This window comes from Falco biarmicus, chromosome Z, assembly GCF_023638135.1.
Source record: "Falco biarmicus isolate bFalBia1 chromosome Z, bFalBia1.pri, whole genome shotgun sequence".
NCBI classification, from domain to species: Eukaryota; Metazoa; Chordata; class Aves; order Falconiformes; family Falconidae; genus Falco; species Falco biarmicus.
In genome coordinates, this window is record NC_079311.1 from 2945260 (window position 1) to 2958209 (window position 12950).

Here is a 12950-nt window from a genome sequence, read left to right on the forward strand (position 1 = left end):
GTTTCCAGTGTACTTGGAAGAAAAACAGGCACAGACAGGTTATGTCTACGTTTGTGAGTAGTGTTGTTTCACAGCATTATAGTTGTAGAGCGAAATGATAAGAGCTGAGGACACAATGTCTGCATGTCCCTACACATAACATACCTCAGGGATGTTTCCTCTGAACAAGTCCTAGGCTGACCGAATGCCCATTTACCCACTGGTATATACGTTTTATGTCAACTCTTACTGTGTACATGAGGAATTTTAGACTACCAGACTATTTTCTTTTTATTTTCATCTCAAAGAGATCCAGTTCTTGTGCTCTGAGACTGCTGTCACATGAAGCAAAGTACAGCAAGTGGAGATGATCAAGAGATTTTCTTTAAAAATGCACTCCTGATTCAAAACTAAAACACTCATCCAGATGCCCTACAGAAATATTTGTATGTTATTTAACACTTCAGAATAAATGCAAGCTAGAAGAATATCCTGGGTATTCATATGCAAATGTGACAGCATCGTGAGTTTTGCTTGAGATATTTTATGAATACAAAGAGAATACATTTGTAATGCAGATTGGTATATACTATTGGACTATTATCTCATTATATTGAGCTACAAGTGCAAGCACAGTCTTTTCAAGTTTTGCACACACAGGTAAATGGGTCTGATGCTATACCCTTCTCTCCCTCTGTATACTGCTTACAGATAAACCCACTGATCTCAATAGTTTACCCACATGAATAAATACTACTTATAATTTTAAAAAAGCACCTAGACTACTGAATACATTACTGGATTTTCCTTCTAAATAGTTCTTTCGCTCCTTCGAACTGTTCACTGGGTCTGTAGTATAAAAACAACACCTGATGACTAATTTTTTTTCTTTGACTTTTTTAAAAAAATGCCATGTGAGTTGTTCAGGTTCCAAACATTAAAATCATCCATATAATTTTCAACCAGTTCAATGAACAATGGAAATACAAATATTCTATATAGTAATAGGGAAATGCACAGCTGTGTGCCAGCATGAGTTCCTAACACAAATACAATATTTTAAATCCACAACCTTGATACACCTACACACACAGATGGTTGAGCACAGTAGTTCTTACAGCAGAACAACAAAAAGAAAAGGAAAATAAAAGAAGAAAAACATCTAAATTACAAACCACCTTTTTTCTAACAGCTGCTTCCTATGCAGACGGATCGGACTGTGTCACTGTAACAAAATTGTAAATGTTAAGTTTTGTCTCATTAAATAATGAGATTTCATTTCAAGATTTCATTTATCTTCATTATCTTCCCCACAGAAATGTGCTGGTATATCCGTAATGAATCTGTGAATGCAACAACTGAAAGCAATCCTTCCTTTAAAGATGCAGTGTGGCTGTATTGATCCTAAACTATCACAATGGCTGAAATTGTCTTATAGTTTGATTCATTCACCTAAATTGGCATAAAAGTGGAGAGAAGGAGTAAAGAACAGAGGATTTGTTCAGATCCAGTTTTCCTGTGTTCTTCCTCTAACCATCCACAACTCTGTTGTGGTTCATTGATTGTTCTCTTAGCTGGGACTGAGTGCACCCTCATCAAGTTTGCAGATGAAACCAAGCTGAGGGGTGTAGTTGACGTGTTTGAGGGAAGGGATACTGTCCAGGGGGACCCTGACAGGCTTAAGGAGTGGGCACATAGGAAGCTCGTGAAGTTCAACAAGGCCAAGCGCAAGGTCTTGCACCTGGGTCAGGGCAATCCCCATTATCAGTGCAGACTGGGGGATGAACGGATTGAGGGCAGCCCTGCAGAGAAGGATTGGGGATACTGGGACATGAGCCAGCAATGTGTCATGGCAGCCCAGAAAGCTGATTGTATTCTGAGATACACAAACAGAAGTGTGGCCAGCAAGCCAGGGAAGGCGATTCTCCCCGTCCACTGTCGTGGGGCCCCAGCTGTAGGACTGCACCAGCTCTGGGGTCCCCAGTACAAGAACAGACCTGTTAGAGTGGCTCTTCCTGCACAGGAGGGCTAGAGGAACGGTCTGAGTGCTCGAACACATCTCCTATGGAGAAAGCCTGAGTGAGTCAGGGCTGTTCAGCATGGAGAAGGCTCTGGGGGCACCTTACTGCAGCCTTTTGATATATGAAGGGGGCTTATAAGAAAGGCGGAGAGAGATTTTCTACCAGGGCCTGCAGTGACAGGACAAGGGGTAACAGTTTTAAACTGAAAGAGGGTAGGTTTAGATTAGATGTTAGGAAAATGTTAGGAAAAACTTCTCTATGATGGTGGAGAGACACTGAAACAAGGCTGGATGGGGCTCTGAGCAACCCGGTCTAGTAGAAGGTGTCCCTGCCCATGGCAGAGGGATTGGGCTGGATGATCTTTGAAGGTCCCTTCCAACCCAAACCATTCTGTGATTCTATGATTCTATGATCTATATAATCTACTGGGTCAGAGTTGCAAATATTAACACATTCAACAATAATAATTCCATACTGATGTAATACTCTGGTTAAGACACTGTCTTGAGGGTTTCTTCTTGATGCACTTCCTTGAAGAAAAGTTATGTTAGTGACAATTTGGGAACACTCCAATGTTGTAAGCCACTTAGCAGTGCAAGGCTGTGTCCAAGAAAGCCAAGGATACCGCCCTCGGTAACAAGCACTCTTTGACTGTTGGGAAGGTGGAGTCATATAAAAAGCTGAAAAACAGGCTCATGCACAGAGTGTATTGCTTGACTATGTGAAAACAACAAATGTGAAGCTAAAAGTTTACAATAACAGAAAAGAGTGAGAATCAGTAATGCTTATTTAAAGGACCACAAACAAACAAGGTGAGTTTAGGTTTTCCAATCACTGTTACTCCATTTAAAGTCTGTTTTCCTTTGCAGAGCCTTTCTATGCCAAATCCGTGCTAAGAGAGCACTGAGAACACTCCCATGGAGAAGGCTAAGACTGAACAAAAAGAAGATGGACAATCATCACACTTCTGGAAAGCTGCCAAAACCAGAACACTGAATTTGGGAAATGAAATACAGAAAGCAAAGCAGTAAGAAATGCTTATTTTCTCAACTCAAGTTCTGAAAAGGGAAGGAAAGAATAGCATTTAGATGCTACAAAACTACCTTTTCCAGTGAAGAAAACAATCCTCTATCACTATTCGTAACAGAACTGAAATGAACGCATACTTCTGGTAAATATGAAAGGGAACCCGAAAAAAGAGAACACATACGAATAAAATGACATTGAGGTCCTACATAATTGCTTTTGCTTGTTTGAATGCATAATCCTGAAGGAAACCAATTATATTTATATAGTAGATACTGGGTGGAATAATGCAGTTTTAAGTGATAAAGAATAAGCATAACACATTGAGAGATACTGAATTCACTGTTGCTGGTCTTATCCAAGCAAAAGTTTGAATGATGACTGTGTCAGCATGCCTTTATCTGAAATATCCTATCTGTTTGAGACATTATATGTAAGAAATATAAACTCCAAACTCTGGTATGACAGCTTAAGGAAAAAAAACAACCCATGAAAGTAGGAGTGGAAGAGACCAGATGAATCACAGTGTCCAGTTCCCTGTCTGTTCTACTGAAGAACCTCATGTAACTTCTGAAACCAGTCATCCTTTTCTTACAATATTTACCTGTTACAAGATGAGCATAACAGCACAATCCATATATTCTTCTGCATTCTTATTTCACAAAGCCATGTAAGACCATTTACATACTGCTTTCAGAAATGCAGTCTAGTTCTTGAAAAGGGAATCTGTGGGTTTTTTTGTAAAAGTGTTTTCATGCAACATTTGCAAGGCACTTCGCTAGTATTTTTGTGTAATGTATTCAGGAATATAAACAGTCATTCTCATTCTGAGGAAACCCACTGAAAAGGCATATTATAATATTTATGTTATAAAAGAGAGAATGTGTAATGTTGACATTACAATGGGATATCTATTACTGAATTTAAAGAGATCATTCTTCATTCAGTATTTATTATTAATTCAAATATACAGAGGAACTTGTATGTGTAAAGTATCTCCATATGTTATGAATGCAGAACATGAACAAATTTAATTTCTTTCACAATCAAACAACAATTCATGTATTTCTGGAACATTACTTTCTTTCCGCAGTAAAATAATACTAATCTTTAAGAAAGACAGTAATTAGGGGAAGAGAGATTTACTCTCCTACAAAAGATGCTTACAAAGGCTACTGAAAACCTAAGTGACTTTTATACCATAGAAACACACATCTTAAAAGTACCATTAATTGTATAGTTCAGTCAGTGTATAGGTCATAAGAAATCCACCCCTCTGTTCAATATCTCCATAAAATCCAAAAGCAATTGGGAAGATCTATTTCCTCCCACTATGACATCTTATGAAAGAAACTTAGGCATCAAAGAAGGCAGCTTAATAAAAGCCTGAGCTCAACATCCAGTTCTGGCTAAAACAGGAAAAAATGAAGGGAAACTTCCAACAAAATGTGCATAAAGAATATAGAAAGTGCTGTAAGAATCTTCTACCAAATAAATGGTACAGCTTTGTCTTCAGCACAGGTCACTGCCGCAGTAAAATATATTACAGAACAAAAAAGGTTTTGAGAAGGCCACTGAGAAAACATTTAAAAGTCCTGGAAAAACTCTCAGGTGAAACAGAAAAGGAAACAATTTTAACTGTTTGCATAGGAAAAATATGCAAACATGGCAAATATACACAAAATAATGTGGTATGTAGAAGGCACTCAAAAGCTGCTTTTCTTCTAGTCTTATATATAATACACAAAGAAACATTTAAAGATGCTGAAAGACAGCAGGTTTGAAATTGAAAAGGGATTTTTTTCAATATACAGCATAATTAGACTGAAATTCGATGCATCAGGAAATTGTTACGGTCAGTAACTCAACAAGAAAAAAAATGCTGTTGGAAGTGTGTATGAATGAGAAGAATAAATAATGCTATATAAGCAAATGCTAACAAGAGTGAAACAAAATTAGAGGGGATATTATACTTCCTACCTGGTATCTTAAGCCAACCTCTGGCTATTACGGAATGAAATAAAATCTTAAAGTAGGGGACAAGTTATGGCCCGTCATTTCATGGCAAGGGTATCTTGCCTTCTGAGAAGTATCCAGAGTTGGTCTGTTATATGAGATTTAATGCTCCTTCTCTCTGGGCTTCAGTCACCTGCTGCTTTAACCAAGATATTTATTTGGATTTCAAGGAAAACAAACCCTTAGTTCCAACAGCCCTAAAATTGTTGTCACTGTTGTTCAATCTCACCACACATTTGTTGTAAGAAGATTCATCACCAAAACTTTCTCAGTTTTCTGCTGGAAAACCCATGATTTTTTCATCTCATTAGAACATTTGTTTTTCCGGGCAGTTTCACAAAAAAAGTTTTTCTGGATTTCTGTGAAAAATATTTACTGTGCTTCCAAACCTGGTGGTTCTGCCATTCCTGCACTCCCCTTTTTGCCCTCTTACACAGTTTCCATTTGAAGAACAATACTTTATTGATTTTACTTCCAACAGCTTTTACTGGCTGTTTGCTTTTTTTATTTTTTATTGGTCATCTCTCTTAGATGTCTTTCAAATTACCCACTTTCTCTTATGTTTTAATTAAGCAAAATTCTGGAAGATTCCCAAATGAGCAATGGTATATCCTCCCTCACTCACTTCTTATCTAAGCAACTGGTCAGTCACAGGAATATTTTTCAGACTTTCAAGTCTGAAAGTTCAAGAATAAGCATCCTAGGACATACTTACACATGTAATTACTACTACTATACTATATAGCTTATTTCTACTCCATTATATAACATATTGCTAGTATAATCTGTTAAAACTATGCATACAGCTAATTTCAATGAAAATTAACACACACACACCCCCCTCCTAAATAAAAAGGAACATCTGGGTTAGATTTAGAACTCCCCAGACAGATATTTCTCCCCAGAAGAGAAACCATAGCGAGTGTTTATCAGCAGAAGCATGGGATGAACATCTGGTATGGTGCAACTGCATGTACCCTAGTACATTAAATTTGCCCACACAGCTACAGGGACAGCTGGCTTGGAACAAGCTGCATCTGTGTGAGATACAGTCGGGTTTAGCCTCCAAAACAGGGCAACTGCATGAAAACCACCTGTGGGGAATGGTTCTACCACCAGACTGTAGCCAGGATTGTTTTAGCAAGAGCCGTCATTCATTGTAACACACAAAATCCATGCCACAGGATGTCCTACAGCTTCCTCACACATACTTCTAGTAGTTGGTAACTAGGATTTCAATTTGCTGGTAGAGCTGCAGCTGTACATTATGCAGCATGTCAACTGGCCACAAGTGCATGGCCACTGGCCTTTCTAGTTGCAGCCCTTTAGTTAAAAGCCACTGCGCTATGGGTAGTGGGATCAATGCCTCAATGTGCCATCAACATGTGAGCTGGGGCTCTGCCACGTGGCTCCCATCTGTGCAGTTTCCCAATACATGAATGTGGCAGATGTGAACACCACAGACCATCTAATGATGGGGAGGTGGAAAGCAGAGAACTCTTTACAAACACTAGGAAGGGCTTGCTTACATTATTAAATGTTTTTAGTTAATAACCTTTATTCTTGGAGTGCAAGGCATTTAGTTATGGCTGACAGAGTTAATGATCATCAGGATATAAACCCATATCCAAATCAAACCCTTAAATCTGAACTTTTCATTGGTTCAATCTTGATCTTTTTCTGGTTGGATGTCTGTGTCATTTCAGTTGGGTGGCAGCCAGCAACCCACACTTCGACACATATTGTTACTAATGCCTCAGTTCCCTACTTTTTCAGCGGGCAACCTCTATCTGACAATTGCAATAATGCATATTGTCTATATCTCTTAAGGTTATGGATTATTTTTAAAAAAATTATTTATTTTGGGGGTGTGGAAAACCTCTCCATTGTAGTCCTGGGTACTTCCATGGATTTTGACTAGTTCTGCAGAACTGTATTTGTTCTTGTGAATGGGCACCACCACCACAGAATACACCTTCATCTTCCTGGGCCTGAGCTGTATGCTACTTTCAGGAATTTAAGTGCTCTAAGTTACTCTCTGGAAGAGCTGCTTTGTCATGTAGTAAGACCGTAGGGAGGCTTGCATTGCCTCAAGGCAGTTCTTGCAGTCAACTCCTCTCTCCTTGTCACTAGATACTGTCAATAGCCCACTTGAGAACCAGATTGCCATACATTAACAGCATGACAAACTGCAACCTGGACAGGAAGAATCTTCATACCGAGCAGATAAGCAAATGCCTCTTAAATAATGGCGGAATATTTAAAGAACATACTGTTCTTGGGTATTACCACAAAAACGTGCCCAGGTTTCTACCTACATAGACCCTCCTACCCAAACATTGGTTAGTTTATGGCCCTGAAATTGAATACTTTTGTTTCCTTTTTTCCACTGGGAAATAAGAATCTTTTCAGACAACCACTGCCAATTAATATCCATTTTGCAATAAATCTAGAATATATAATCAGCTAATGATCTCTTTTATTATTTACATATTAATTATTTACATGGGTTAAGGTCAAGGAATCTCAGAAGTACTGACAGGATGTTTGTTGAGGCGAATGACAGAATACCATCTTTAGGGATGTATCTCGACTGCAAAATCAATCACCTACCTTAATTGATTTAGCAACAGAATATTAGACATGAAAGAAATCCAAGATAAAAAACTTTGTACAAGAGAAGTATAATGTGATTTTTTGAAATCCTAACAGTTTAGATGAAGATACGTTTCTTGCAATGAGGTCATTTTAATTTGCCTTTTTATGATGGAACCACTTTGACAGACTTCTTACTTGATTTACAGTGAGTTCAGAATTGAACTGCTAAACTTCATGAAGCAGAGGAATTTGTATCAAAGGGACTTTGTGAATTGAGCTAAAAGGATATAATATAAAAGAGTTATATTAGTCCACCACTGGAAGTCACATACTTTTTCCTGACTGCATGGACCTCCTCTGTGACACCCTTAGAGACCCTCTGAATGTGTATATATTGTATATGTTTTTTTACCACATCTTAAATCAGATTTTATGAAAAGGACTGAATTTCATTATCCCCCAAAGAATGAATAACTGTTCACATAAACTTGTCTTATCTCAAATCACTCTAGCTGCCTTCTTGGGTTCTAGTTTCCCCACAGTGAATCTGAATCACCTGTGTGAGGGCTCTACTTTATTTTGAAATGGGTAAAAACACACTTTGCTAATTAGCAGGATCATTAGCTCACTGTTACATACATGAATATTTTCAAAAGCATACCAGGGACCCAGCAAACGACTATGATGAACCACTCCAAAATGTATTACTGTATGTTTTCTTTTTTCGTGAATTAGGTAAAAAGATACGGTATTTTCTAGACAGCACATGTTCAGCATGCATTTTGTTTGACAAAAATTTGTGGTGTTAACTCACTTCATTCCATCCTTGACAAAGATTACCTCTTTGACATTCAATGGAAGGAGAATTGTTGCACATCACACAGGCACATGATGGAGCATGCCTGAGAACTTTAGGCCACAGAAGTGGTCTGCCTGTACCCTCATTTACAGCGGTCACAGACATGAAAGCAACACTTGCAGTCCTTCCACTTCTGCAATGACTTTTGCTTCGCTTGTCATGTGGCAGGCTCGTGTAAAATGCATGCAAGTACAAGGAACAGGGTTGGGAACCACAAGGTACTGCAGTCACAAATTAGACCAGGTACAATTTTGAAGGTGGTACGACTCCCCAGTTACAGCTAGACATAATCTTGCCCGCTCTCCTGGTCTTGAGACCCTTGAACTCCTGGCTACATGGTTTAAAGGCTGGCAATGACTATTCTTTGCCATCACAATTACACAACGAACTCCATCCCCCATCTACAGCATGAATGCCTTCAGGATATGATCATAAAAACGAGTCAGTATGAGTGTTGCTGGCAGTCAGCTCCGCTACACGGCCATCCCCAGAAACGGGGCTAGATGGAACAGATCCCAAAGAAGTGGATAATATTCAACATTTCCATGTTCCAAGTGGAAGAGGTAGACACAAAATTTAACTAGATTAAGTTAGGGGGCCTGCCTGTTACCTACATAATTAACCGAGATTGAGAGTGTGCACAAAAGTAATGAAATCGAATATCCATATTCAAGTCTTTGGAGACATTTTCCATTGAGTATATGAAGGACATAATGAACACAAGTAGTTATTTGAGCTGGACTGTATTGGTTCCTGACACTTCAAATTATAGACAAGTATCTAAATGGAGGACTTAATTAAAGTAGACTGGATTTAGTGCTTATTCACTCTGATCTGAATGAGTGGATTTATCTTTTATGTGCAAATGGAACTGGACTCTTGACTGTTTGTTTGAGTTTTTAACCTTCTAACTGAGTAACAGTTGGCTTTCCAAATGCATCAATAACACAAGATTTTAAGAACCATGCTGTGCTTTATTGCACAAAATAAAACACAAATTTGGCACATGGCTTTCTCCTTAGGCAGGCACTTGTTCTCAGTTTTATACACGAAAATTAAAACAGCTTCTATTTAAATGACAGATAATGCAGATTTTGTTTATAAGTTAGAACATGGTCTGATCAGTCACTTGCAGATGAACACATAGCTTTTACGAATTCGTTTTGATCACACAGAACTTCTGATGACATTAATTGAGAAACATGGACCTTTAATTTTCACTATGAGCACAAAAAATGCAACATCTATTTAGTTCTTAAAATTTTTGGTTGGTGAAGTGTAGATCTTACTATATAATTCCCCCACGAGATATTGTTGAAGTTTCAAGATTTTTTTTTTTCCATGTGTCTAATGGTCAGTTCTGTAACTACATACACTAGGATACTGACCTGCTGTTCCCAATCGTGACCTGAAACCAGGAAAACCTCTTCAAATAAATAATATTGATTAGAAAGAGGTCCAGATACTCTATTTTAAAGAGGATTAAACATATATCTGATTTAAGTCTGGAACGTCTACCCTTGAATTTAAGCATTGTGATTCAAATAATTTATTTGTAACTTAAAAATGCATAAGGAAAGATCTAGAAGACCTATTATTCACAAATTTCTTCTCAGTTATTCTTTCCACTTTTGTCTAGCATTAATCAAAACAAACCTACAAACAATTCTAAGATAGGAAGAGATCACTGCTATTTCAGATACGCTCTTCCATTAAATCCACGCTAAATGAGGTTAACTTTCCTTACCGTGCTCTAGAATATGCATAGAAAATGTGCACTGTTTTGTCTGGTAAGTTGGAAGTAATGTCATTTTCTGAAGGCAGTAGCAGTTTTCAGTAGTATTAGCTTGCTCATCATATAAAGGCCAAAGACTGATATACTTCACAAAAATCAGGTCTGATATTAATCCTTAATATTGCAAGCAATAAAAAGGCTCCTATCTATAAATATAATAAAAGTTACCATGTGGAACTTACTGTGCTGGCAGTGAATCCCATTAAATCCCTCTGGACATTTACAAACATATCCTATGAATGTGTCACCTCGGTATGCTTCACTAATTTCACATATCCCACCATTATGACATGGATTGGGAAGGCAGGGTCCTGTGAGATGGAAAAAAAAGAGAAGTATATATACGTACATAATAACAACCATAATAATTTCAGTCATTTATATTTCTTCATTAAAGAAATAAAATCCCTTATGTAGACCTTAGTATTCTACTAACTCACTAAAATGTACCCTTCACTTAGTTCAGATAACTTGGCAGCACAGATTTTTACGAACAAGAAAAAATATAAAGCATGACACTACTCATTAATCACAACATTATTTTTTAATGTAAGAGAAGGCAGGAGACAGAGAAGCTAAATCTTGCTCTCCTATTAAAGATAACAGGCATTCTAACTTTTATACCACTGAGGAAATATGTATTAATCAAATGTGCCTATCATGTACAGTGTGACACGTACGATATCCCTGAATAATCACTGCATGTCAAGTTAGTACTTTGAGGACATCTTTGCTATGGTTTTGGGTGACTTTCTGAATACGTGACTATCTGGGACAGCAGTCAGCAGCTGCTAAACCAACTATTCCTTTTCCACGGAGTGCCTTTTTAGCATATCCATTCCAAGCTGATTTCACAAAGGTCTTCTGACTAAACCACCCCCCACCCTCCAACTAACCACCTGCTACAATACCTAATATTTCAGCAGTGAGATCTAATTTGTTATGTTTGCAATGACTATACATACCTTTAAATAACAGCATCTTTGGAACTGAGGTCTAAAGGTTATTCATTTAATGGCACATGTTAAAAGCCTTTTACATCTTATAATCTAATATTACCTGTAACCTACCTCTAACCAGAAGAAAACACTTTAGCATTTTGATGGTTTTTTTTTTTTTTTTTCTGTTTCCAATCTCACTTTAAAGAACTGGTGATCACTGACTGGAAAAACCTCATGTGCAAGTTTGTGTGTGAAAACATTTGTGAATTCAATAGTAAGTATGTTATCTGCAAAACTTGCTGTGTACACAGAAAGGTGTTAATCTTCACTTACTGAAATGTAATGTCATAATTATTCACCCACTTAAAATTGTATTAAAAAAAACAAAAACAAAAACAAAAAAACCCCCAACATAACGAAACTCAGAAAATAACTTATTTCTACAGCATAATTTACTGACAATCAACACTAGGAACTGAATGATTTAAACTTAAAGGAGCTATAAGCTTAATGTTTCTCAGGGTCTGCCTATTTATGTTTTCAATTACAAATCCAAGGTTTGGCAGATGCTCACAGCAACAGCACTCATTCAGAACATCACATTAGTGAAAACTGCACTCTCTAAGAAAATACTAATTTGCAAAATATAAAAATTAACAGAATGAGAAGGTTGTCAGAACACATTCCCCAGCTATAATTGCCTGGGTGGTTATAGCAATTTGAGAAACTATCCATGTACACATTTCTATTACAATTTATGCCACCAGTCCATTCCAGGACACAATCTGGCAGAAGTTACACTAGTGTACCTTATTAAACATGGGATATGTCTCACTGAATCCAATAAATAAAAGACATGAATATATAGAAGCTTATTCTAAATGCAATTAGTAGTAAAAAAAAGGCAGAAATCATGAAGATGAAAAGGAGGAGACTGGCTGTTGCCCTTTTTGCCTTTCCCCAACCACATTCTGCATTACACTTTAAATGTAACGGTATGGTACGCTCTTAACTCCAGACTACATATATCACTCCTTTAACTGGGATAGGAAGACTCATGGTTTTCAAGTATCACAGCTTCTCTTTTTATTTATCCACTGTAATATTTTGGGAAGAAACATGTTTAATAAACTGTATTTTTGGTCTCCCAGTGAGTATGAGCTGTGTATCTGTCTTCAAGTCTCTATCAGAGTGCTGCAGTTTGGGGATTACCTGCAGGTAGCCTCGTATGTTAATTATTTCCATGCAAGCGGATCTCTGATCTTCCAAGAACAATAAATCTTTTAATAATTACTTTCTCATTTTGCTTGCTGCTTTCTCCATATGGCTTGTTAAGCACATGTTCAGCATACTTTCATTGATTTGCTTTAGATTTTGCATTTTCTCAGATCAGTCCAAAGTACAAAGGCTTAAAAGGTCATGTGAGGTGCACAGTAATAAACAAATCAGTGCATGCCAGTATTTCTAACTAATCTTAGCCTTCTACCATGCCTTCCTACTGAAAAAAAAAACCCCACACTAACAATACAAACACTTTTTTTGCCTGATTATAGTTGTTATTTCATCAGAGACATATAATAGCTGTACTTTCAATCTAAATGTTGAGTAATTTTGTTTTCTTTTTTGTTTTGTTTTGATTTTTTTAATAGAAACTGGTAGTTCAAAAATTTTGATTTTTTTATTTTGATTTTGAGAGCGATGAAGCATCTTAATTA

The 12950-nt window shown here is 37.2% G+C and overlaps 1 protein-coding gene across 2 annotated transcripts in view; it reads right to left on the bottom strand.

The window, feature by feature from the left end:
* Positions 1-12950, bottom strand: part of EDIL3 (EGF like repeats and discoidin domains 3) — a 256888-nt gene that overhangs the window by 120770 nt on the left and 123168 nt on the right. For both annotated transcript variants that reach the window (XM_056325649.1, XM_056325648.1), the window contains one exon: positions 10477-10605. In XM_056325649.1, the coding sequence (XP_056181624.1) occupies positions 10477-10605 (129 nt within the window). The remainder of the gene's footprint in view (positions 1-10476; positions 10606-12950) is intronic.